At 42.0% G+C, this 26540-nt stretch overlaps 1 protein-coding gene across 3 annotated transcripts; it reads left to right on the top strand.

The window, feature by feature from the left end:
• The first annotated feature begins 1000 nt into the window (after positions 1–1000).
• Positions 1001–23415, top strand: ldb1b (LIM-domain binding 1b). 3 transcript variants are annotated; one of them, XM_084930590.1, is made up of 11 exons: positions 1001–1522; positions 15337–15439; positions 16879–16923; positions 17162–17237; positions 17326–17428; positions 17508–17680; positions 18638–18760; positions 18843–18926; positions 20070–20193; positions 20286–20434; positions 21192–23415. In XM_084930590.1, exons 1-11 carry the CDS (start codon positions 1495–1497, stop codon positions 21420–21422), a joined length of 1239 nt encoding a protein of 412 aa, XP_084786716.1. In that variant the 5' UTR covers positions 1001–1494; the 3' UTR covers positions 21423–23415. The 3 variants fall into 3 exon arrangements, with proteins under 3 accessions (XP_084786716.1, XP_084786715.1, XP_084786718.1); XM_084930589.1 differs by lacking the exon at positions 1001–1522 and adding an exon at positions 9589–9656; XM_084930592.1 differs by lacking the exon at positions 1001–1522 and adding an exon at positions 12476–12846.
• Positions 23416–26540: the final 3125 nt, after the last annotated feature.

Raw genomic sequence — 26540 nt, 5'->3', positions numbered from 1 at the left:
TGTAGCTTAATAGTTCTTTGGCAGAGAGGAAAAAATACTTGTTAATCGCAACAACTCGCTGTCAGAGTTCTGTCTTTTATTTATTTATTTTGGCAATTAGAGGAGGATAGTACCTGATGTGTCCTTAAGCGGTCAGGTGTCATGTCGCTTTTAATGTGGGCCTAACTACTCTCTCCTCCTGACACAAACTTGAGCATCTGACCGAGAAAGAGAAATGACATAGTGATGGAGGGAAGATTAGGGCGAGATGGAGGCAGTGGGAGGGAAAGGTAGAATGGAAGAAGGAGTAATAAGGACTGAGAGAGAGAGACAGCGAGGGGGGAGGGAAGGGCAGGAGAGATAAATGGCCGAGGAGACAGGAAGATGAGTGAAGCGAGAGAGCAACACTGTGTGACATACTGCAGACAGGAAGACTAACGGAGCGAGAGAGCGGATGGGTGAGAAAGGGAGGCGAGAGAGAGGGCGAGAGAGAGGAGGCATGTTAGTTGCATCCTCCTCCCTTTTTCCTCACCCGTTTCCCTCCCCCTGCCCGTAGCAGACCTTCTCCGGATGGTAACAAGCCACTCAGACAGCTGCAGCGCACACACACACACACACACACACACACACACACACACACACACACACACACACACAGCCAGATTTCCTGAGGATCATTTAAAGCTTCACTTCTCTACGTGTGTGTGCTCACGTGTGTCTGTTTGTGTGTGTGTGTGTGTGTCATTGTAGCAGCAGCAGTAAAAAAAAGGGGAAAAAAAACAGTCTCTACATATTTAAAGGAGGGAAAAAAGGGACCCACATCACATGGTTGTTATTCTCTCAAATCTGCCTCTCAGGTCACTTTGACAGTCCACTCTCTCTCTCGCCCTAGCTTACTCGCTTGCTCGCTCACACACACATTCGCACACACACTCTCTCCCGTTCTCTCTCTCTCTCTAGCACTCAGCCGCTCATTCCCTCCCTCTCTCTTTCTCTCTTACTCCCTCTCTCCTCCCACCTGAGCTGTAATTTGCAGGGCTGATGAGGGTGAGGGCAGAGCAGAGGCAGGAGCAGTATTCTCCTCACTCGATAACACGCACTCACTTACACACTTGGACACACACTCGCAGTGTGATTCACAGTGCACAGCTACAACTGAGAGAATCTGATCCTTTGTGTGTGTGTGTGTTTGTGTGTGCTCTTTTTTTTTTTAACCTTTTCTTCCCCTCTTTCTCTCTTTTCTCTTTTCCTCCCTCGCCGTCACTCACTCACTCCCTCCCTCCCTCACTCACTCACTCCCTCTTCTCTCTCTCTGCTCCCTGGCGGTGTGTATATGTGTGTGTATGTGTCTGTGTGTGTGAACCGTGGGGATAACAGACGCTCATGTGAGCAGCCTCAGTGGCGGCAGCAGTGACTGGTGAGAACGAGGAGAGAGAAGAGGAGAGGAAGAGAGCAGGGATAACAGAGCCACCACCACCATCATTCTGATCGGATTCACACCAGACATGTGAGAAGATGTCCGTGGGCGGCTGCGCGTGTCCCGGTAAGTAGCTGCCGTGGTGATGGTTGTCTTTAACGACAGCCCTGCCGCTGCTGCCTCTGCTGCTGTTGCCAGCCGCTGACTTTTTCTGGTTGTTGTTGTTGTATTTTGGTTGGTGAGTGCAGCGGCTGCTGTGGCGTGACCAACTGGGGCAGAGAGATGGGGAAAGAGGTGCCCCGAGGCCCTAGGGCTCTGTTTGCAAAGGCTCATGGGAGGTCACCCTCTGCGATGGTTGATGAAGTGCAAAGAAAATACTAGGATATATGCAGCAAACATGCATTCTTCTTATCATCGTACTCTTTTAGTTTCAAGATGAAATGCTGAAGATATTTGCTTGCGGCGCGCACATCTGTGCATGAAGTTGTTGCAGTGGCGCCACTAATGCAACTTCTTCCTCTTCCTCCACCAGTTGTTGTTCTTGCTGTTTCTGCTGTTGCTAATGATGCTGATGCTTTCTGACTAATGGCCCAGGTTAACAACAGAGTCCTTTATAAGTTACTCTCTCATCCAAAGTGGAAATCTGACAGCGGAGGTAGCGGAAAAGAAGAGAGGGGGAAAAAAAGGGATCAAAGTGTGACATTTAAAGGGCAAAGATCAGTGGCATGAATCAAAGGCTTGCGTGATTGATTTTGCTCCTCTTCTCACAGAAGAGTTACTAATGAATGCTTGATGTTTCGTAGCTCACACAGGAGTATGCTGTTTAGGATATGTGAAGAGGGAGATGAGGGGATGCTCCTCTTGCAGGTACAGAAGCAGTTTTTATCACTGATAATCAAAGTGGGGAAGAAAGTGCCCTGCTACATCTGTGGGACGTGATTTTTAAAGATTCAAGTCTTGTTCTTTAACCAAAGCATGGATGTATAATAGCCTTGTTAGGGAGCTTTTTACCTAGAAGTTCTCTTTAAGTTCACAAAACGAGGTCAGCAAGTGCACAGTCGAGTGGGAGAAGGGCAGACGCTGATCTTACTCTAACACAATTACTTGCACCTCTCTCTGTTCGCTGTTGTTTTCTGTGACATCTGAGGCTTCTTCATTCATGTTAAATATCTGTCTTTGGGGTTGAAGAAGTGTCAATCATATGGCCACAGTCGTAGCTTCATAGGCCGTTTTCATCTTGCGCCATGATAACAAAACAGCCCCGCAGTCCGACTGTTGTATGTCACCATTTTATTAAAATTGGTTGAAGTTGAGTATCGGCTACAGGGCTTCTGGGAACAGAGCCACGGAGAGCGACCTGGAGGGAGCAATATCCGTCATATTAGGCCACCATATTGAGAGGTGTGCGACTTCTGCGGAACTCCCCGCAGACCCCAAACAGTTGTGTTTAGGTGTGGGACGCCTGACAGCAAACAGATAATTCTTCTGGTTTTATTGACTTTAATCAGGCAGAGGTGGAAAGAACAAGAGAAATAAAGGTCTAGAAATAAACCCTGCACTGCTCAGCCTCAGGCAATATATTATTAAGTGTTACAGCGATTTATGTAGCACTCCTGATAGGATGTGTAGGACATGAAATACAATCCTATAGCTGCGAATGTATTCATAATCATGATAGATGCTCTCAGAATCTGCTGCTGTATAATTCTCAGCAGCAGGAGAGGAGGAAGGAAGTGTGATAAAGTTGTGAGCTGCTGTGTGTATTTATGTGCATGTGCGTGTAGGGTGCTGCATAACCCTGACGTGGCCTCCTCTCTTCTCCTGCCTACCAGGCCACAGCGGCCACAGTGGTCAACCCTCAAACAGCCGGGATGTGGATAAAGAAATTTAGCCAACCACTCATCGAGTATCATATTTCCCTGGTGCCAGTCTCGACTTTAGTCATTAGAGAGATGGAGCACTAACTGGTCCCATGTTTTGCGGTCTGGAAACTCTTTAGCATTGCAGATTATTTTAAAGGCGGAAAGTTTCTGAGAAGCAAACTGAGAGACAATGCTCGTCTTGGCTTGTACAGTTGCAGCTTGTAGACAGATGAATAGGAAGAGACACGACTGAGGATGACGGATCAGAAAGCTGGATAGTATAGAAACGTGTTGGCAGACAGATTTGGTATCAGCAAGGGCAAACTCTCTAGACGCACCAGATAACAATTTGTCTGGAGCGCACAATGGTACAGGGAATATGGTGCATCAGAGTTTTCGCGTGTGTGTGTGTGTGTTCAATCATGTGTTTTCAATCTCTGCGCAGCGCTCCGTGTTACAAAGGCAAACGCTGCCACCTCAGCCGTTAAACAAGCCTGCACAGCAGAGGCGAGAGCATTTGTTTAGAACCGGGCCTTAGCTATCTTGTGGTCAGATTGCATACTTAATCAACGTGGTCATGGAAATTTCCAAAAAGACGTATGACTGCACTCTTCTGCACTCCACTTTTGCTCTCATATTGTTCTCTCTGGTGTTCCCCTTTTTGCTTTTGGCTTTTTTTCTGTTTTCTTTTGTATTCTCTTTTTCATTTTCTCCTCATTTTTCTTTTTTTTCTCACTTAAAAAAATATTATTGACAAAGTAGCTTCTTGTCTGGTGACATCTTTCACTTTTCAGCTCCTGGCTTCATAGATGTCGACACATATTTAGCAAAACCCAAACTTTAAAAAGACAACACAACTGTGCAATCTTACTTTCTCATGCACATCTGGTGACCTTAAAGAATACGTGTGATTAATACAGCTTCAGTCACTCACACAGATACACATGTATACACAACATGAGGTAACTGAAAACCAATGTAAACACTGCCTCCTAAAACGGAACAATCACTTCCATTCATTCAAGTCAACTTCAAATGAACCCAAAGCTTGACCCTAAAGTGACGCTAGTTAATTTACACGCTTAAGTTGCCACCCTCTTTATATAATTAAAACACGATCAGAGACTCTGTGAAGGCTGACTAAATACAACAGCATATAAAATGTGAAACTATATAATTTCTGCCTTTCGGTTGCTTTCGTCTTGTTCTCTGTTGTTTACATTCCTGAGCCGTGTTCAACGCACAAGGATCCTCCCCCTTCTTGTGTGGGCTCACAGTTTGTACGTGAGTGTGTGTGTGTGTGTGTGTGTGTGTGCGTCTGGATGCACACACACAGCATGTGTCCTGACATGTGGATGACATAAACAGTGGGCCAAAGTGTGTGAGGGAATAACTTTACTCAATGGTTATTGTGTTTTCTGCTTGGAGATCAATTAGATGACTTCATGCTATTCTACACTGACCTTACAGTAAAATTCACACTACTCTGTGCCCCCCTCACCTCTGTGACATCTCCCCCCCCATACCTCCCCTGTCTCCCCTCTCCCACACAGTTTCAGTCTGCACTATGTATATACCTTCATCCTTCTTTCCCCTCTCACCCTCCCCTCACTCCCTCTTTTTCTTTGACTCCTCTGATTGCTAGCGTATGTTGGCTGGCTGGCTGGCTAGAGTGGGGGAAGCGGTGGGGAGGAGTAAGGAGGGAGACGGGGAAAGGGAAAGAGAAGGAGAGAGAGCGACAGAGAGAGAGAGAGAGAGAGAGAGAGAGAGAGAGAGAGAAGGGGGAAGGGACTGTGCCCTCTCATGCAGAGAGTCACATGGTGTCCCTGATTGGAGGAAAATGAGTAAAGACTGCAGCTCTGGCTGAAATGGCAACAGACAAAAACGCACAAAGGCTGAGCTGTTTAAAAACGGGTTGCACAACAAGAGAGCCTGGAGAGGAGGAGGAGGAGGAGGGTGTGACAGAGGGGAAGAGAGAGGGAGTGAGCAGACACCGAGGAAAGATGTGGATTAAGGGAGGAAGAGGAGGAGGAGGAGGAAGCAGGAGAAAGGAGGGAGAAGAGGTGATTGGGGGGGGGGCAGAGTGCAGAAGAGCCAAGAAAAGAGAAGCAAGTAGGAGATGAACACTGTAGGAGAGGGAGGGAGATGGAGTGGGTGAGACAGAGTGAGAGAGAGAGATCAGACTGTGTTTCTATGTTTTCTGCAAGGCTGAGCGGTGACGTGATTGGCTGAGGGTGTGTGGGGTGGGGGGCAGACCTGACTCTGAGATCAGAGACAGACAAAATGGCTCCCAGAGAACAGAGAACGCAGCATCAGGGCACTGTCATCTCCACTCACACAGCTGCCAGCTGACACCAGCAGCCGCCACACACACTCTCACGCACATCTGTCACACACACACTTAAATCTAAGCTACCTGCAAAATGCCAGGGAGAAAAGGGGGTGGCGGGGCGGGGGGGGGGGGGGGGGGGGGGTGCAACAGTGAAGATGATGGATAATAATATAGATCATTAAGTTACTACAGCGCATGCATGATTCTTTTGACACTTAAAGTAACACACTCATATAATATATTTCAATGCCAAACTGGCTCACGGCTGAGCCTTTTCCTGATTTAATCCCTTCACCTCTTGGCCTGTTATAACATGTGACGCACTTGCCGCTGAACTTCCCAGGTTGCAGTGTGTCTGTGTTTGCCTGCCAAAAAGATCCTGAGTAGGGAATTCACCCAGTGAGTGAGAAAAAAAACTGTAGGGCAGCATGAAAACAAAGACACTGGCTCACTGTGGCCACGAGAGGGCGCTGCTATCAAAGGACAAGCTGCAGATTGTAGGTCAGTCCGAATTTTCCACAGTGATTTCTCCTGACTGTAAAGCAGATGAATGAGTGATGGATCTCTGCTGAGCAACAGCGGATCCATTTATATTCAGTGTCGCTTGTTTTGATTGTCGCACTTTTGTTTTCTCTTGCAAATGAGACGCATCAATAACAATTTCCCGTCTGACAGTTGAGCTGTAGGGTGCAAGAGATTTAGATCGTTTAAGTATAAGCAGTCAAGTCCTTTCAAAGTAAAAGTCCTCACTAAAAAAATGTACTTATTATTTTCCCGAACAAAATATCAATAGTCCCTGTCTTAAGCTTCATTATTTTGGACGGGGGATATTAACATTATCTATGATTTAATAGAGAGAGAAATTAATAATTTATTAATATTAATCCTATTATACATTTTTTTTTAATTAAATAATTTTCTGAATGGATAAAATAAGCTTACTCAAGCTTTGAGCTTTACAATATCTTTTTTATTATCTAAATCTGAACACAGAGGGAGAAAAATAAGACCCAGTTGGGACTTAAGCGCCACTGAAATTAGTTTAATATCACTGTTTTGCACAGACTAGCTGACAAACTCAGCAGTATTAGTATTACATGAGGTTGGAGGGATAAAATTCTTATAAATACGACCATTTGATACTGGTTCTTAAATGTAAGGGTTTTCAACTTTTATCCCTGATTGTTATTACCTATATTGCTTTTCTGCAAGATACAGTTGAGATATATTTATGGGGGGGAAACACGCACGTACACACACACCCTCTTTTTGGGGTCTCCTGTGATTTAAATACATAAATCAAAATTACTTATCTTTAGACAGTTATTTCTAACTTTTGATTCCAGTGGTTGTTCATGTAAAGAAAGATTACAAAAACACCCAACAAGATATAGTAAAGCTGTTATGTGATTAAAATTCTAGAGTGAGGCTACCTGTGCACATCTTTGACCAGGTGATATAGAAGCAGAACCTGATGTTTGTATTATCTTGAACTGATGTTAAAAAAAATCCTCCAAACATTAAACATATTCAGTGAGCATCAGTTCTCTGGGCAAAAATGCCCTGATAAATATTAGGAGAATGGATAGAAGGGTTCAAGCTGATATGAATGCAACAGTAACTCAAATAGTTGCTTATTACAACCAAAGAATGCCAAAGAGTATCACTGAATGCACAACATGCCAAACTTTGAAGCAGGTGAGCTACAGCAGCAGAAAACCCATTCCTGTCAGATGAGAATAGAAAATCTGAGGCTTTGATTTGGACAAGTTGACCAAAATTGGACAATACAAGATTGGAAAAACATTGCCTCCGTTTCTGCTGCAACAACAAACAACATGAAAGCATGGATCCACCCTGCCTTTTACCAACAATTCAGACTGCTACTGGTGGTGTAATATGTGGGACATATTTTCTTGGCACACTTTGTCCCCCTTACTAGCAGCTGAGCATTGTTTAAATGCCACAGCCTACCATCTCCATCCCTTTATGACCACAGTCTACCCATCTTCTGATCACTGTTCCCAGTAGGATATCATCCCATGTCACAAAGTCAAATCATCTTATAGTGGTTTCTTGATCATAACAATGAGTTCACTGTACTCTAATGTGCTCCACAGTCATAGAATCGAAATCCAACAGAGCACTTTTGGGATGTGGTGCAACAGGAGATTCACATTATGGACGTGCAGCAAATGTGTTATCATATCAATATGGACCAACATCTCAGAGGAATGTTTCCAGCACCTTGTTGAATCTGTGCCATAAAGAATTGAAGCAGTTCTGAAGGGAAAAGGGGGTCCAACCTAGTACTAGCAAGGTGTGCCCAACAAACTGTCTGAGCAGTGTATATTGCACAAGATACATTTGTATCCCACTTAAGCAACGGCACACTATAACAGTGTGGCAAAAACTCTCTGACAGTAGACTGCTATTAATCTCACAGTATTGTCATATTGTCCAACTTTGCCCTTATGTAATAACTAAGTACAACTCTTGAGATTAGGAATCTCTTTTGTGAGCGTGTCCTGGGCCCAGATGGGATGCTGTTCAGTGGCAGAAGTAACTAGAGAAAACCTTCCCAGGCTGAGGGAGATCATTTGAACTCCATGCATCCATTCGCTTCCACTTATCCTTTTCAGGGTCGCGGGGGGCGCTGAAGCCTATCCCAGCTGTCATAGGGCGAGAGGCTGGGTACACCCTGGACAGGTCGCCAGTCTGTCGCAGGGCCAACACACAGGGACAGACAACCATTCGCACTCACATTCATTCGCACATTCACACCTAGTGACAATTTGGATTATCCAATTAACCTATCCCCACAAGCTGCATGTCTTTGGACAGTGGGAGGAAGCCGGAGTACCCGGAGGGAACCCACGCAAACACGGGGAGAACATGCAAACTCCACACAGAAAGACCCCGGCCTGATGTTGGAATTGAACTCAGGACCTTCTTGCTGTGCGGCAACAGTGCTAACCACCGTTCCACCGTGCTGCATCATTTGAACTCCACAAAGAAATCCTCTTGCTGTGAGCCACCATGCTGCTAATTAATGTGAATGCTACTTTCTTCTGTTGTACGTTTCTCTGTTGAGATAAGACATTTTGTTTTAACCCTAAACCTCGAGTCCATTAAAATAACTACAGCTGAAGTTCTGCTGCAGTTAAGTGTCTGCAGCTCTTCTGGCTCACAGTCTCTTTGATCTAAAGCTGGCCACTGTTAGAGCTCATTCCTCCAAAAAGTGGCAGCTTGTCTTTTGGATCTTTTATCAGAGCTGAATCAGACAGAGAGATCTCTGTCCCCCCCCATCTGATCCAATAAAGGAGTAAAGAGGCCTGAGCTGCCAAATGTATCAAATCTGGCAGGCAGACACCAGTGAAATGAGCCCCAGAGACATGTAGCTAGCTTCCGTGTGGACAGTGTGTGCCACTGATGTGTCTAAAGTACTTATTTAATATTGTGAAGTGAAGTCGAGAAACAGTAGGCATGCTTTTAGCTTTGGGAAAGAAATGCAGTGAATGCTATCTATGAAAAGAGGAGTGGTTCTGTTTTCATTCCTCTTTGGGGAAAAAACGGAAAAAACAGCACTTAACTGATGTCACTCATTCTCCAGTTGGAACTCATCTTTGAGCTGGGATCAGCTCGGTCAGGGCTTTTTCTGCAGTCAAACCGACACAAAACTGTCCTGAGATCAGTGCTTAGGATTGTGCTGAAGGGAGGCTGGCGGGAATGGTTCTTATCAGAACTCTGGCAGATGCATGTGCAGTTGAGTTTCCTGTGGACTAGTAAGTGGAAGTGGCACATTGCACACATTTGCACATGTGCACGATAGCATGCACGCACACACATGCACATGCGAGGCAGACACACACACACACAGACTGTAGGCATCCTCCTTCCCCCTCCTCGTGCCCCTGAGCCTGACAGTCTGGACATGGAAGATATCAGAGAGTGGGAGAGGCATGAAAACACAGACTCAGGCTCTGAGTTAGATCAGTGTGTAGCTGTGAAAGTGCATTTGTAGGTGACAAAATGGCGATGTCAGAACAGCTAGAGTCTGAAGGAGGTAAGTCTGTCTTGCTGACCTTTTCCTTTTTGCCTTTCTCACAGCTGACGAGGTAACAAAAACCTCTGAGGTCAAACAAAACAGTCGAAAAGAAGAATTTCTGATTTGTCTTTTATTTAAAAGCAAGAACTAGTACAGCATATCTATACCAAAATGTTGTACAAGTTCAGTCTCTTACTCTCTTTTTATTGACTTTAACAAAGGTCAATTTAAACAGGTTGCACTTGTGGGTTTAAAGTGTAGGCTTAGTGAAAACACCATGTGTGCCCGCTTTGAGCACTTATTATACATGGCTTTATGGCTTTAGGTGTGAATGTTTAACTGCAGGAAAATGAGGCAAGCTGACGAAGCGAGGGTTGGGCAGATCTGTGTGAGTGTACCCGTGTGCCTCACTGGTTGGGGTGCTGGTTGAAGATAAGGCTGTCCCTATGCCTGAGAGCAAAGGAGATGGTGTGTGTAAGCCCTTCAAGCCTTATCCTGACACACCTCCCACCCCCACCTCCTCTCCATCACCCCACCACGCACACACGCACTGGGGATTAACCCCGTCATGTACCATTTCAATGGGTGAGCTTGGGGAGACACACACACACAGGATTAACCCTTGTGTGTCCATTTCCATGGATGTTTCTTAGCCTCTCTCTCTGGTTGTGTCAGCAATGATTGCTCATGTTGCCATAGTGACAGGGGCCAGCCAATGTAAGATAGGCAAATCCACATAAGTCACCCACAACAGACACTCTTAGCTACAACAGACTACACCTCCCCCTGGTACTAGACACACAAAGATGCTGCCAAAGGACTGACAGCAGCCTCGTGAGCTGTGAAGAGCTCATGTCACAGGCTTACCATGGTCAAACCAATATACATAAAGTCAGCCCGGGCATCTTTGTTGCTGGTTGGGTGAGAGACAGGCCTTATAGAGGCTTATCCTCTCTACATGCCTGGCTCTGGGAGACAGTGCACTTCACCATACTCTGGATTTCATACATCAGAGTCTACAAAGAGGTTCATATTTGAGTTGCTGTCTTCATTTTGGGCATATAAGAGCAGCAGATCCCGGCGGGATAGATGTCCAACAAACAGATCCAACACTTGAAAAACATATACAAGTATTTTAAATGTATAAATGGAAAAAAGCATAAAAATAAAAATACAATAAAATGTATTACACCTAGATTCAGTGTATCAAAATGCTGGCATGAATTAAAAAATATAACATAGTAATAATAGTAAAAAATAATCTGGATGAAAATGTGAGAATAATGTTTAAAAAAATGTGCAAAAATTGCATCTTTACTTATATCTACTGCACACATTTAAATGACTTATAAGTAACTGAGAATTAGATTATTGCATTAAAACTATCATGTATTTATATCATGTGTACAACGTAATAAAGAATCATGGAGCAACATGTATACGGGCTCACAAACTGCATACCACTGCAAATACACCACAGTGCAAGTCTGGTTCAGGATAAAATATTACACCATCAGAACAACAAATGGGATTTAAAATATCAGACACAGGCAGCAACTCATAACCTACTGAAATAACTTGTTTAACTGATGCTTGAAGTTTAAATTGTTCTGCATACCAAAATGTGTAAAAATAAACTTTAAAAAAATCACATTTCTACTCATGTCCGCTTTGGTGTATATATTTCCAGTCATTTATATGTGTTATCTATAGTGCAGTTAAAAGGTGAAGATGAACGTAATAATAATAATGATGATGATGATAATTATAATAATAACGACGATGATGATAAATGTTATTATAATGTTGCAATAATGTAATATTACTGATCAGCACCAGTGTTTAGTCTCACTCCCTCTGTGAAGACCTGTTTACTGAGCAGCTCGCAACAGCGGCTTAATTTATGAATAAATCATTTATGAAACATTGTTTTCACTCCCAGTGTGCATGGGTGGTGTATTAATGAGAACCGTGTTCGTGCTGGTGGCTGTAACAACCTAAAGAGTGCAGCAGGAAGGGAAAGTTCTTTAGTGGGTGAAAGGAAACTACTTTACATCCTCGATATGAGATAATCTGTCTTTTCTGTCCTTTGGGGTTAGATGCTGTAGATCAAATAGTTTGCGTGTTAGATATGACGCTTGCATAAATATGGAAAAATTGCTGTCCTAATACTGCTTGTTCTTTTTATATCACAACTTTGGACATATGGGTGAGATCTCTGCTGGCTGTGATCTGAATATCTGATTATTATTTGAGGCGATTTAAGCAGATTTAGAAGCCTGTGGGATTCTCCTTTTGGCTTAGTGCTTTGTGTGTGTGCGTGGATCTGTGTGTGTGTGCGCGCAGACTCAGAGATGAAAAGAGGGTAGAGATTCCTGATGTTAAGGGATTTACTCGTCCACCTTGGGCAGTTCAGCATACAAACTGAGAGGCAGAATTAATTGACAAACTTATTCTGCTGTCTTTAAGTGTAAATTTATAAGATCTTGGTGTACTTTTGACCAATGGGACTGCTCCACTGCAAATGTATGTGCATCACGTTTGCATCCTGCTTGGGCCCAGGGTCTTGGTTGTCACTGCCTCAGCTCAAGCTGATTGCAGCAAGCCTATGTTCACTAATTAGGTAAACATGACAGCCACTTTGCAGTCAGCATGATCTTTGTCTCCACGCTCATCTCCACTGAGTTGCATTAGGACAATTCTCATCTGTGTCAGTTACAAGGAAGGGATATGGGATGCAGGGAGGAGGAAGGGAAAAATGCTTACCAGACAACCTTTATGTGCAGTTGTGCATTAGTGGGGGGAGGAGGAGCAGAAGTGGGAGAGGGCGGCTGGCGGTGCTGGGCAGAGGAGAGAGGAGCAAATGCATTGCAGAGGGAGAGGAGGAGGAGGGCCTACAGCTATTGTTCATGTCCTCCCGTGAACAAAGGGCTCATCGGGGTCCATATGTAAACCCACAGCAGGCTTCAGCCCACTGACAAGGCCTCATGCGGGACAAAACATAACCGACCGACTCCCGCAATTTAGGCCTTATTCCGTTTAGAGGAGATTTTTTTATTGATCCAATTCAAAGGGACGTATTGTGTGGGTACGTTGCGTCCAGCCAACCGCCGTCCAGCGGGCCTATCCGTTTTTACGCACGGAGCGTACACACGGTCTATCAGCACGGATCTGTAAACATCAATTTTCTGATTGGACTTCTTTGCAGGTAAAGGGTCGCCTTTCCCCCAAACACACTACTCGACTCTAACGTTTAGCTTTTTTAGCGTTTACAGTTGGTGTAGGAACTGCCGCCGGTGTAATTGCTCCTCTTTTTGAGTGCTTTTTCGTTGCGAAGGGATTTAACGCTAAGGCGTTAGCAGGAAGGCTAAAACCAGCTAACTGGTTACAAACAGTTTTCTGGCTAGCTGACGTTAGCCTACCCTGCAGGCCTACGAGGCAGTGTTGTACACAGTCACCGTCGCTGTGGTTGAGGGGATCGGGATTATGTATTGTGTCTTGTTTGTTCACATAAATGTATTGCTTTTCAGATTATTATTGTTTGGCGTTTTGTTGTTAAGCTCGCTCGAGTCTCGTAATATATTTAGCCTAGCTAGCAACTATATGCTAGCTTGGTGCCATTCTAATTGCCTTTGTAGCAACTCTACATCCAATCTTCTTTAGTAGTTAAATTTATGAAGCATAGATGCCGAAATAACCTAAACCGGTGTCACTTTACGTTCAAAGTTTAACAATATGGTTCAGGTTAATCCGGCTCACAAATTCCGTTTGGATACTTGTCCCTTATCTTGTCCCTTATACCAATCATGGTGGCAGTCTTGAGTGGCAGGAGTGCACAACCACGACAGGTTATATCCCCATTTAGAGGAGACTTGATGTTGTGATGTTGGGTGGATTTTTGGCGGCTGAGCATGAAGAAAAGTCAATAGTTGAGTGTTTTTTGGCAACCGTGCCAGTTTGACAGATGATCTGCTCTAAAAGTTTCTGTCCACAAGCAGATGTGTGTATGTTTAATGTGTATGTTTCTGTCGACATTGTGTACTGTGTGCTTGTAAAAGAGAGGAACACGATTCCCAGTGGAGGAAGTGGAGTCCAGCTGATGTGATTGTGACTGCCTGTCATTAACCGCTAACGGGAGAGGAGAGGAGCTAATGGAGCTCTCAACAACTAATGGACACACAAAGAATCGATTATTTATTTATTTATCAGTCTTCTGGTGGTGCATCCAGCCCATAGCATAGTGTTGCACATAGTAAACAGCTTGTTTTTAACTCGATTTGAAGCCAGGGTTTCAAATAGATGAGTGTTTTATTGCCTTTTCTTTTTAACTTTTTAGAAAGATGGAAATGTTTTATGGCTCTATACTCTTTACGGAAAACTTTTTTTTATTAATTTACCTCTGGGTCTGTAAAAGCTGTGATCGCTGCCGTTATTCACAACATATTTGAATGCAATTCCTCCTTTCACTAGAATGGATTTCATAAGGATGCATAGATTAGTGATTTATAGGAACAACATCCTAATGTGTGTGACTTTAAAGGTTAGGCAGCCTCTGTCTGCCCACCTCACCACAGTGTGTCTGCAGATATGTGTTATGAAGTGTTACTAGTACTTTTTACTGGTTTAACTGTTTACTATACATCTTACGTCACTGTGTTCTCATTTCATAACAAACTTTCCTCTGAGACAAGTCCCCCTCTTTGGTTCTATCTTTCCTTCAGACATACAGTGACATAAATATGTTTAATATGCAGAGACACCACAGAGAGATATGAAGGAGGTGGGGCTTCACCATGGTGACGCAGAGGTCGTGACCCAGAGGCACGCCTGGATGGCCTTTATAAGAGAGCCAGGCAATTAGAGTAGAACAGGGACTGGATCTTTATGTGTGTGTGTGTGTGTGTGTGTGTGTGTGTGTGTGTGTGTCAGTGTCATCAGTATGTTTTCTCTTGTGTTTGGGGTTCCTTCTGACTTACTGTTTAGTACTTCATGGTAAGGCAGCAGTTTCTATGGTAGTGCAGCATGAGGCTTCTTCCATTGTGTTGTTTTATATTTTAATGCCCCAAAAATGAGCCATTCAGGGAAGACCATGGAATGAGTGCAGTTAAAACTGGACCATACTGGTTATTTAAGGCTGATTAGGCATCAGAGGTGTAACAGTTCTCCACTTTTTACTTTGGTTTTCAAAAAAAACAATTTTTAGCACAGGTCCAGTTATTCAATCATGATTGGATCATGGACCAAAAAAGAAACTATGTATTTATGTATCGCCGCTTCAGTTTTTAGCCAGATAATCTTTAAACACGACAACTTTACCATAATAGCATGCTTCAAGTAGGTAAGGCAAGATCTGATGCCGTATCGTGGGCCTTTGCATCTTTTCAATCTCAGTATTACAGATTCGTACAGCCCTGTTCGACATCATCATCTTTGGTTTTGTTGTTTTTTTCCCCATAACCTCAGCTTTATCGATATTGAAAAGTTTACTTTTTTTTCAGTTAATAAATTTTTTATCTTTATCTTTTGTGTCTAAATTTGGCATGCTTACTATACACACGTCATGTTCTCCGTCAGGTCACAAGTTTTCATCTGCCATAAGTTAAATATAATAATATATATTACAAATATATATAGTAATATGTTTGAACCCCGTACACAAAGCTTTCTTTTTCAACATTTGTCGTCACTTCTATTCCAGGCTGTTCCTCCAAGTCGTTCAAGCTGTACTCCCCCAAGGAGCCCCCCAACGGTAGCACTTTCCCCCCTTTCCACCCCGGCACCATGCTGGACAGAGACGTGGGGTGAGTTTCATTTCTGTGCTGTGTTTGTAAAGCTTGCCAAAAATTAGTCTAGCTGACTGCTTATGGGGCCAACTGTGTTGTTTTTAAAGTATGTTTTCTGTTAGCTGTCAAATGTTTTTCAAATGCTTCTGTGCATTCAAACTGTTGTCACAAAGTTTTTGCAGTGCGTTTACAATAACATAACAAGTTATGAACTTAAGTAGCGTTATCCTCACTTTAGCTGTCTCAGCTCCGCTCCACAAACACGGCGAAGGAAATCTTGTGTCTTTGCGTAATTACTTTAAGCCTTTAATTTAAAATCAAACCAACAGATAGAAATCCTCCTCAGTCTGTTTTCCCACGTTTTGTGAGGGATCAGTGTAGCCACTCAATGCTTGCACATTCATTTCAAAGTGTGTAGAGAGATGAGCACATGCAGTAGGTGTGACTGTGAGCACATCAGTGTTGCAAGAGTGTGGTATATTAGAGTGAAGCTGGCGTGAAGCGTGAATTTTCCTGGGAAATTTTAGTTCAATATTTATTTAATCCATCCATTTTTATTAGTTACTTATGGTACTTACGGGCGAGGGGGCACAGCCTATCCCAGCTGAAATTGTCAATCACATAGCAACACAGAGAGATGACACACTCACGTCCCCATCTATGGCCAATTTAGTCTCGCCATTTACTGTAACATTCGTGCCTTTGGTCTCTGGGAGGAAGCCGGAGTACTCAGAGAGAACGCACACAGGGATTGGGAGAACATGCAAACCTCAATTAATAATTGAATGCATTATGCTTTAAAAAAGCATCAAGCCTTGAGATCATCTATTGGCATAATAATGTAATAACTGAGTGATGCTACCTTCCAGTATCAGATCCTAAATATAAGCCATTTTTCAAAGTGTTGCATACGTTGTACAATATTACCACGCACTGGTAAAACACCTTTAATATATGAAGGTTTATTCCTTGTATTTAAGTAAAGGGGGGCCCGCTGATCTTCTGTCATTGAGTGAACATTTGCATCAGTACTGCTGTAATCCAGAGTAGAAAAATGTTATTCATTCATCGTTTACGCCACGAATTATAAAGGCAATTACCTGCTGAGCTACTGTGAGCAATGTTTAAACCGTTAACTGCTGTATGAGGTGAAAATTTACAGCCAAAAAATTGCATTGAATTGTGTAGCTCAGTAAAGTTGGAGAATATAGTTGTTGTTGTTTTTTAAATTTTGGTTGTTTTTCCACCCGTTGTCATTTTGCAATAAATAAATAAATAAATCGGCTGCAGTTGTTGATTGTGTCTGTGCATTTGAGAATTGATATTTACCGTCTCATCCAATTTTTGCCATGTTTGGCTCATGTCCCCGGGTTGTAAAGGCAGACTAGCTCCTTGAGGAGAGCATATTAGCACTATAGCTGAATGTAATAATGTCTCTGTCTCCTGTTTCTCTACAGCCCCACTCCAATGTACCCTCCCACATACCTGGAGCCAGGAATAGGGTAAGACTACATTGTTTCCCATTATTCCAGGCAGGTTTAAAAACTGTAGTAATGCAAATACAGATAAGATTGTGAGATTTTTTTTTTCCTTATCTTAATTGCCTAGAGATCTTGCAGTAAGACTGTAAGCCTCAACTGGGTTAAACCCTGCTAAATCTAAAGAGTCTATGAGAGCTGTAACCCTACTGCATTTTGATGACTGTCGGCTTTTGTGTTCTTTTCAATTTGTTTCTTCCAGGAGGCACACACCATATGGCAACCAGACAGACTACAGAATATATGAGCTCAACAAACGACTACAGAACTGGACAGAGGTTTGTGTGCATACACAGCCACATACACGGACGCTAAACGCCCCCAAAAAGGTGTTTAATGGATAACTTTCTCCTCTCTACAACGTAGGAGTGCGACAACCTGTGGTGGGATGCATTTACTACAGAGTTCTTTGAGGACGATGCCATGCTGACCATTACTTTCTGTCTGGAGGATGGACCCAAACGTTACAGTAGGGAGCTGTTTGAATGACACAAATCAGATTCAGATTTTCAGAATCAGATTTTTCAGATTCCGATTTCTTCTTACAGCAATTGGCCGGACGTTAATCCCGAGGTACTTCCGGAGTATATTTGAGGGCGGTGCCACTGAGCTCTACTATGTACTGAAACATCCCAAGGAGTCCTTCCACAATAACTTTGTCTCCCTCGACTGTGATCAGTGCACTATGGTCACACAGAATGGAAAACCCATGTTCACACAGGTGTGTATGTGCAGGGGATATCTGCGGAGGTATTGGGGACAAATACAGCTGGTACTTCTTAAAAACTGTGATATTTAAAGATGAAATTTCTGTCTATGTCCATCAGAGTAATTCTATTTTGAGACAAAAGTTGAAATATGGAGAAAAACGGAGTTGGTGGAATCGTACTTCATAATTAACTTTAGTAAAAAGGATGGAAACAATTTCTCTTTTAGCACGTAGACGTCAAAAAAGGTGGTGCAGGAAGCTGCAGCTGCAGAAGGAAAAAAAAAACACTCGGAAGAGTGGATTTGCACAAAATGTAATGGCTGGCAGTGGACAGATGCAAGGATATCAATAGCTCCACCCTCATCCAATAAAGTGGATGTATGCTGTATCACAAGACAGCTGATCAATTAGTTTCACCAACTCATCTAAATAAGGCATTTTGGAAAGGGTATAGAAATCTGTCTTGAAACAATAACTGTAATCTCCACATTTTGACTATTTCTCATCTTTAATCTCGAAATTTCAACTTTATTCTCAAAGTGATTCGTGCATTCTGTCGTGCACAGAATCTCTGTCCCAGGCTCTCCGCAAGTGATTATTAACTAGGTTGACATTGCATTGATGATAGATGTGACCTTCTCTTTCCACCTCTCTCCACTCTTATTTTGAGTGTAATTACTGTCCCAAAAATGGAAGGCAACATGCAGCTTTGTTGATCATGAAGTCGGCTCATATCATTGTCCTTTTCTGCAGACAACGTAGGGATTTGTTTTACTCGTGTAGTGAGAATCTGATATTCTGTATAACAAGAATTATTTAAAAAAATTATTTTCGAAAAATTTCTTAATGAATTCCCTGCTGCAAAAAACACTGTAATCTTTAAATGTGTAAACATGCACCCACTCCTGCATAGATTCTATTCGTCTCTCTTCGGTTGTGTACTAACTCCAGTTCTCTGATCTTCTGCAGGTGTGTGTAGAAGGGCGCTTGTACCTGGAGTTCATGTTTGACGACATGATGAGGATAAAGACGTGGCACTTCAGTATCCGACAACACCGTGAACTCATTCCTCGTAGTATACTGGCCATGCATGTGAGTGAATGCAGAAGAGGTAGGAACCCACACCGGCACACGCTGTTTGCTAGCTTTCTAATCTCCTTTCCATATGTTCCAGGCCCAAGACTCTCAGATGCTGGACCAGCTGTCCAAAAACATAACAAGATGTGGCCTGTCGAACTCCACCCTCAACTACCTCCGAGTGAGTACAGTACATGTGCAACATTTGGATTTGGAAAAATGTTCTTTCCTTGTGTCTTGATCGTGGTCCAGATGTAATTTCGTAAGAAAACATTTCCATCTCTGAAAACTTTACTGGATGTTAAACAGTTAATTAGGAACATTGAGTAACCTGCCAAACAGCAGCATATGTTATATACAGCATCACTGAGCAGAGTGAGAAGACTGTTCAGAGCAGTTCCTGCTTTTAAAGCACTTTGAATGATTACCTTCTGGTTTATAAATGAATATATAGCTTGTAGTCAAGGTGTGTACAAACTGGAGACTTTATTTTTGGACGCTTTACAGATCCTGTGGGGTGACAACCAACATAAGCACATTGTGTTTATGTACAGTAAAGATACAAGAATGGTTGAAATGGTTTATTACTAAAAACTGACCCTGTATGTAGAGCGTTTTTGACTAGTAGTGGCTCTGGAGAGCAGTGCTTTGCTTGAGTCTCTTGTTTTACAAGCGCGGAGCTGCTGCTTGTTGACAGGAACCTTTAAAACTTTAAGGGGATATTATAAGTCATCGTCTTGGCATCATTTTACTAGCATCTATGTCTGCATAATTTACATTTCATTCAACAGCTATTTCCCCATTTGCTTTTAAAAAAAGGCTCTTCATCCTCTACCCGACTGTGCAAATAATCACAGCTGTTTATTAAATTTTGTGTGTGAGACATGAGAAAAATACTGCCTCTTTAGTTATTGGTGACATCCCCTTGCAGAACAGTAATGCTTTAAATGTTCTTGTATGCTTGCAAACAGGCCCAGTTGGATACTAGCAGGCTGTTTGTTTTTCTGCATCTGGTGTGGCTCTCATTTTAAACACAGCACGCAGCACCACCTCACATCCATGTGAAAATTGATTGGAACACGAGCTTTAGATGCCTCTGTAGTGATTAAGCCACTCTAACGTTGCCGCGAAGTGATAACAAATTGTTTTGCTTGATGTTTTGTCCCATCGCATTGTCTGATCTCAAACTTTCAAGTCAACCAGTGATGCTAATAATGCTGAACACCAGCTGATAATGCTGGTAATAAATCAAGCGGAGCATCTCTAATTACCTTGAAAAATGGGTAATCACTAACCTGTGGCATCTCTCTGTTCCTTCCTCTAGCTGTGTGTGATTCTGGAGCCCATGCAGGAGCTGATGTCCAGACACAAGACCTACAGCCTCAGCCCCAGAGACTGCCTCAAGACCTGTCTGTTCCAGAAATGGCAGAGGATGGTGGCACCACCCGGTAGGTGAACCGCATGATTAGATAGGACACGCAGACACGTTGATATGTGGTAACTGGATGTGTAACTTTCTCTCTTTATTCCTTATCTGTAGCTGAGCCATCAAGACAAGCCCCTAACAAACGGCGGAAGCGTAGGATGTCAGGCGGCAGCACCATCAGTGGAGGTGGAGGAACTAACAATAACAACAACAACAAAAAGAAGAGCCCTGGTAGCGGCTTCCCGCTGTCCAGCCAAGTTCCGGTGAGTGCTCTGGTGCCATCTAGTGTCCGTCATTTGAGCACACATTATCGTTTTGCTCTTTGATAAACTGCTCCATGGATTTGCTAAGGAGAGTTCACATAATCGTGGCAACAAAAAAGCGGGACTCAATAAACCAAAGTCATTCTGTGTACAAAAATATGAGGACTGACTCAGATTCTGTAATCTAACCCTAGCTAAAACACAGTTGAAACGTCTTGTTACTGACGGAGCTAGTAGAAGTACAAATGTCACTTTTAAACCCTCTCAAGTTTTTGCAAACACCTCATCAGGGTTCATTCTTGTTTTGTTTAACTGGAAGATAAACTTGTGCCATTTAATGCATTTTTAATATAGCTGGGAAAAGTTACTAATATCAACCCAGGAAAATAGAAGCACTGTGCTATGACTTTTGGGTGAGTTTCATACTTTCATTTTCATGGTAGAACATGTATTAATTTTCTTTAAATTCAGTTGTTGTTCATTAGTCTATAACCATTACTTTTGGAATTAACATTTTAGATGTTGCTTGACTGTAATCAGGTCAGAGCAAGTGTTTTAACAGTAAATACATCTTTATTATTAACAGCTGGTTGGTCAAAGTTCCTGCCAAAACTACAGCAGGTGCAAATGAGAGGTGGCTTTACAGGGGGGGATTCAGAGGCACTAAATGCATCGCTTGTATGATATAAAATCGTATGCCATCTGTTCTAAGATATTCATGTGGTCTGATTGTTGGTGCTGTTTTGTAACTCCGTAGGATGTGATGGTGGTGGGAGAGCCCACTCTGATGGGAGGGGAGTTCGGCGACGAGGATGAGCGCCTGATCACACGGCTGGAGAACACACAGTTCGACGCTGCCAATGGCATAGATGACGAGGACAGCTTCAACAACTCTCCGGCGCTGGGCTCCAACTCGCCTTGGAACAACAAGGCTCCTTCCAGCCAGGAGAGCAAGAGCGACAACCCCACCTCACAGGCATCACAGTAGAGCCCAGAGCCCCGCATCCTCAACCTAACCCCTCCCTGTCACTCCTAGGCCCCCACCCCACCTCAATAGCCATGACTGCAACAGTAACAGTCCATCATCTGCTCTCCAATCCAAACACCACTGTAGCGCTCAGATTCAAGCACAGGTAGCCCGAGGGGGCTCGGACTGTTTTGCCGAGCTGGAGGAAGTTTCACAACTTCGATTATTGCGGTGACTTCCTGATAATTAGGCACTGTGTCCCACCTCTCGCTCCCTTTTCGTCATTTCATAGACAAAAAGTCCCATCTGCTCTTGCCAATTTTCAGTTTTGGATGGCAACCGGGTAGCACGAGTGATGATTTAGTCCAGGGGAGAACTGTGCACGCTAAAGTATCCATACTGAAGTTCACATGTAGGAACAGGTGGGGTGGAGGGGAAGGTGGCAGTCGGGCTTCAAGATGGTGGCGAGTCGCTTAGGGACGACTCGTCCACTCCTACGCTAAACATGCCTCTGGATTCTGGTCTGCTCTGCTGATGTGCGGGTCGCCCATAACGTTTGTTAATAGAGTGTGTGTGTGTGCGTGTGCGCTTGCATGCGTGTGAGTGTGTGTTTGTGAAAGTTTTGAGAAGAGAAAAGCAGCAGCGTGAGTTTAATGGTGGCTTTGCTGAAGCAGATGGACCAGGATTTAGAATCGGTATGTAAAACCATTTGAAATGAACACACTAATAAGAGAGGTGAAATGTGGCACTAGGGAAACATCAAACACACAGACGCGTGCGCGCACACACACAACCACACATAATGATTGAAGGATTTTGAGTCCCCCTAGTGCCCAAATATCTCTGATTAGACTACAGTGAATGCAGTCTTTCAAACAGAACATTGACAACACACACACATGCACAGTCTTACACACACACACACACACTTACACACACACACACACACACACAGTTACACATTTTAAGAGTTTTTATACAGTATATATTTCCCTAGAATGTTTTTTAATTTGTATTAAACGCCTTCATTTCAATTGTTACTTTTTTATTTTCTACCAATACTGAAAAAGCTACAGACCAAGGAGCAACACAGGACTTTTATCCCTTCCCCCTCTAAAATATATTGTTTTTATCTTTTATGTTTATAAAAGAGAAATACTTTAGTGTGGATGTTTTTATTTTGTCTTTTTGTTCCTTTTATTTTTTTTTCCTTTTGAGATTTGAATTTTTGTGTATTTGTGCTTGTATATTTAAGGTAGTAGCAAAGTTCTGTCTGACTGTAATAAAATGTATTCTTACTTAGATTTACCTAAAGCCATCCCAATCTAATGTAAAGAAACAAAAATAGGAAAAAGGAGAAAATTCATGAACCCGTCCCCTCTACCTTCCCACCTGCTCTCTTTCCTCCTCCCTCTTTTTTAAAAATGTAAATTACAACTCCCCCTGGGGGTACAATGCCACCATAGAGAGATGGTTTTACTGTTTATTTTCTTTAATTTATTCAGAAATTCAGTCATGTATTCATCTATACAGAAAGTGATTTTTTTTTTTTCACTTAACATTCACAATTTTGTGTATTACAACTTGATGTCAAGTGAATGTGCTCGCTGAACTTTAGTTATCCGGTGACTTTCATGTTTCGTCACTGGCTAAACACATTTTTTGTTTTAAGAAGTTTTCTGTCTAAATTGTCTTTATTTGTATTCATAACCAGAATCATACACATCTTCTTAAACCAGCCTCACATTGAGTTCAGTCTGCATATTTGGTAGCAATGCTGAGTCTGTAAAGTCTAATAAATGAACAGCTGAAGCTCTGTCATTGTTTTGTACATTTCCATTTTGTTACTGTTGAATCCAGCAGCAGTTATGACTGAGTTTGAATGGTGACTTGTACCTTCTCCAGACCCTGTAGGAAAATCATTGTTTGATATATATTTTTTTGATTTGGTTAGTTTCTGCCCTTGATAATTAATGTATGGTACCAATAAAAAGATACATTTTCACTTTAAAAAGCTTCTTTGTAGTTGATTTTTCTAAATTTTACACTCAAAACTTATTTAAGCCAACACTGTTTTAGTTGCATGTTGTGTCCATTTGGCTTACATAATTTTAAACAACATTATGTAGTGAGCACAAAACAGCTTAACCAGCTTAAACCCTGTTGCATATCTGGTTACTGTTTATTGAAAGCTTATTTTTGGATAAAACATATACACACTTTACTTTGTGTGTTACATAGACAGATCCGCTTTCATCTCAAGACAAGTGAGACCATATAAGCTAATAAGCATAAGAAAATGACTCATCAAACACATGATTAACTGCCTGGTTTAGAAAAAGTGCAGTTACAGCGATATGTTTCATATTTTCCGCTTTCGATCACAACTCGAAGACTAAGCGGCATTAGATTGTTGTAAAAATGCAATGCCCTTTTGTGCAAGATTACTATTTTAAAAAACTAGAGGCCCTAACTGGACACTTTATTGGGCAGGTTCTCTCACGTTATGTAACTTTATGTTAAATTACCTAAATTACCTAGAACCTGGAGTATGTCCTCTCTGGAAGTCCATAAAAATGCACCTTTTTGAATTCCACATAGGAGGTGTTGATACTCTGGGTTTCCTTCATGTAAACTGCCTTTAACAGCCTCTCTACATGTTTAGTATGCTGTTTACTTTTGTGGCGCAAGAATAAAAAAATAATTTAGGAACGGTAGCAAAAAAATTTCTTTTTAGTTGTCAATGTTAAAAACCTTCCAAATCTTCACAAGATTATTTTGCATTAGTGAAACATCTGAAAAACAAAAACAAAAGCAATGGTTTTGAGTTTTCTGCATACAACAATCATGAACCCGTCCTCTCTACCTTCATACAGTAGCCATAGATGCCCGGGGTGAAAAACAGAAAGCGTTGATGACAAATATTTTTGTTGCTCTCCTGCCTGTCTCCTCGGTAGTTTATGAATTATAGTACATCCCTCTGTTTTTCTGAAACAGACCCCTCAACCCTTTAGAGCGCAGCTCCTGTTCTAGAAGTCAGTGTGAATTTGTCTGTCTCACAGGCTTGAAGCTGTCCTTCTGGGTGTCCAAAGCCTGCAGGTATTCTGCCCTACCGGGTGGTTAATGGCTGTCAATCAAGTCTACATGTGCCCTGAAACACACATCTAAAATAACATTGATGGGGAGAAGAGAGAACCAGTAGGCTTCTGACACCAAGGAACCAGAAATGTTGCCCTTATTGGTGAGACAGATTTCATATCCTTTCAGAGCGGCAACCAACAGTTCTGTCATTCAGGTTTCATCATCAGTCCTTTGTTTATGTAACAAAACCCCCCAAATCAACATCAATAATGTGCCTTCTTCACTCATTCAGTACCAAAAAGCTTTTTATTTTTTTTTCCAAATTGTTTCCACTTGTATTTACAGAAGTCAAATCAAGAGGCTCACTGTGGGTTACCAACATCCTTCAGACATTTACATACACCCGGCCTACCTACCATCATTATTTTTAAACAGGTATTTATTCCTCTTATTGTGCCACATGGTACCTTCACAGCTGTAAAGGCTATTATTTGATCTTCTGCCGGGTCAAAGAGCAGACAGTTGGGACAGAATAGAAGATTTGGGGGGAGTCAATTGTCTTTGTAAGTCCCAGTAGAAAAAATTATGTATGACTAATTGGGACGATGCACAGTTGGGAGACCAAAAAATAAACAAACAAACATGTGCTGGAACCAAGGCCCTGAGCTGGCCTGGTGTTTGGCTTTGCAAAGTGTAAAATGGGCTGCTGTATTAAAAAAAATACTAGTTTGGTTTATTTACAGAAACTCTACATGTGAAGGTTTTGCTTAATTTAAAAACTAAAATATTATTTTTCAAACTGCATTTATTTTTTTGGGACATCTCAGACTTGTCTATGTAATAATAGAAAACAATTAAAAAAGAAATAATGCCCTCTGCTGCCTGAAAAGTTTTAAGACAATGGGGTGTGAGGCGTTTTTATTCCATAATTATGGAATGGTTTTACTAGCGTAGCCCACATGAAATCAAATGTGGATGAAGTGAAACAAGTCTGACAGACACTCCTGATAGAAAGAATAACATATGTTAAAGAAATTAGAAATAACGAGTAGTTAGTCTTTTGCGAGGCTCATTGTTTGCAACAGGCTTAATTATAAATGACTCATGAATAAAATGAATCATTGTGCTCCATGGCAGGATAATTATGAACTAATCATTAACTAAAGATTCACTAATGTAGTGTCTCTCACTTTGATCTCTAGTAATTAGATATTTTCTATTACATACTCACTGTCTATGAAGTATTGGTCGATAATGAAAAGATATTATTGATTATTGATTCTTTATCAAGTTCCCTCTTGATTGTTGATAGAGCTCATTGTGATTATTCAGCAGTTTGAACCCAGTGTATAAATAGTGACTCAGGTGTGTAAATGCTCCACTTACATGATTCTGACTTTGACTTAAAGCTGGCAAACAACCATGCAAGCATTTATATTTGGATCTTATACCATTCTGATGTACAGAACATTTTAGACCCCTCTTTAACAGTTATTAGGGAAGTACTTTTGAATGATGCATCAAACTGTTCCAGATTAATTCTGTACTTGTTCTTTATTAACTACATTGTTACAATATTGTTGTGTTATTGGATTATCTTGATATATATCATAGTATTTTTGCATTATTAGCTGTCTGACGCTGCCCACAGCTTAATTTAAAATGCAGTGCATTAGCGTGGAATCTAGTGAAACACTCTCTTTCAAAGGTCATTATGTCTGCTGATGTGTTACAACAGAACTATTGAGCTGTGCTGGCATCAAGTAGCTGGCAGACAGAAATGACTGCGGTAGTGTTTAACTTTCCTTTCTGTTTCATCATCAATTTTAACCTTAACAAAGAGTTTCAAGCAATGAGCACCTGCAAAGTTAAAACCTTCTTAATGTTCTCTCACACTCTTTAAACCCAGTTTCTCTCCTCTACTCCTTTCTCATTAGGTTCTGATTTTCTTCCACTCTCTTCCTTCGTCTCCCTCTCAGTCTAATGACACAGTAAAAGCAGAGCTTGTCTAATTTATTTTGGAAATTGAGGTGGTCCATGTACTCCTTACCAGAAATA

The sequence above is a fragment of the Perissodus microlepis genome, chromosome 6 (assembly GCF_051167445.1).
Source record: "Perissodus microlepis isolate ML-2025 ecotype Zambia chromosome 6, ASM5116744v1, whole genome shotgun sequence".
NCBI lineage: Eukaryota > Metazoa > Chordata > Actinopteri > Cichliformes > Cichlidae > Perissodus > Perissodus microlepis.
This window is presented reverse-complemented; position numbering and strand designations above follow the sequence as displayed.

Bases quoted from the DNA above. Each gene is read 5' to 3' on its own strand.
- ldb1b (XM_084930589.1), top strand. From the start codon at position 9,623: ATGGCGATGTCAGAACAGCTAGAGTCTGAAGGAG. The intron at 17,429-17,507 runs GTAGGGAGCTGT...TTCTTCTTACAG, and splicing joins GGATGGACCCAAACGTTACA to CAATTGGCCGGACGTTAATC. The intron at 18,761-18,842 runs GTGAGTGAATGC...CATATGTTCCAG, and splicing joins GTAGTATACTGGCCATGCAT to GCCCAAGACTCTCAGATGCT.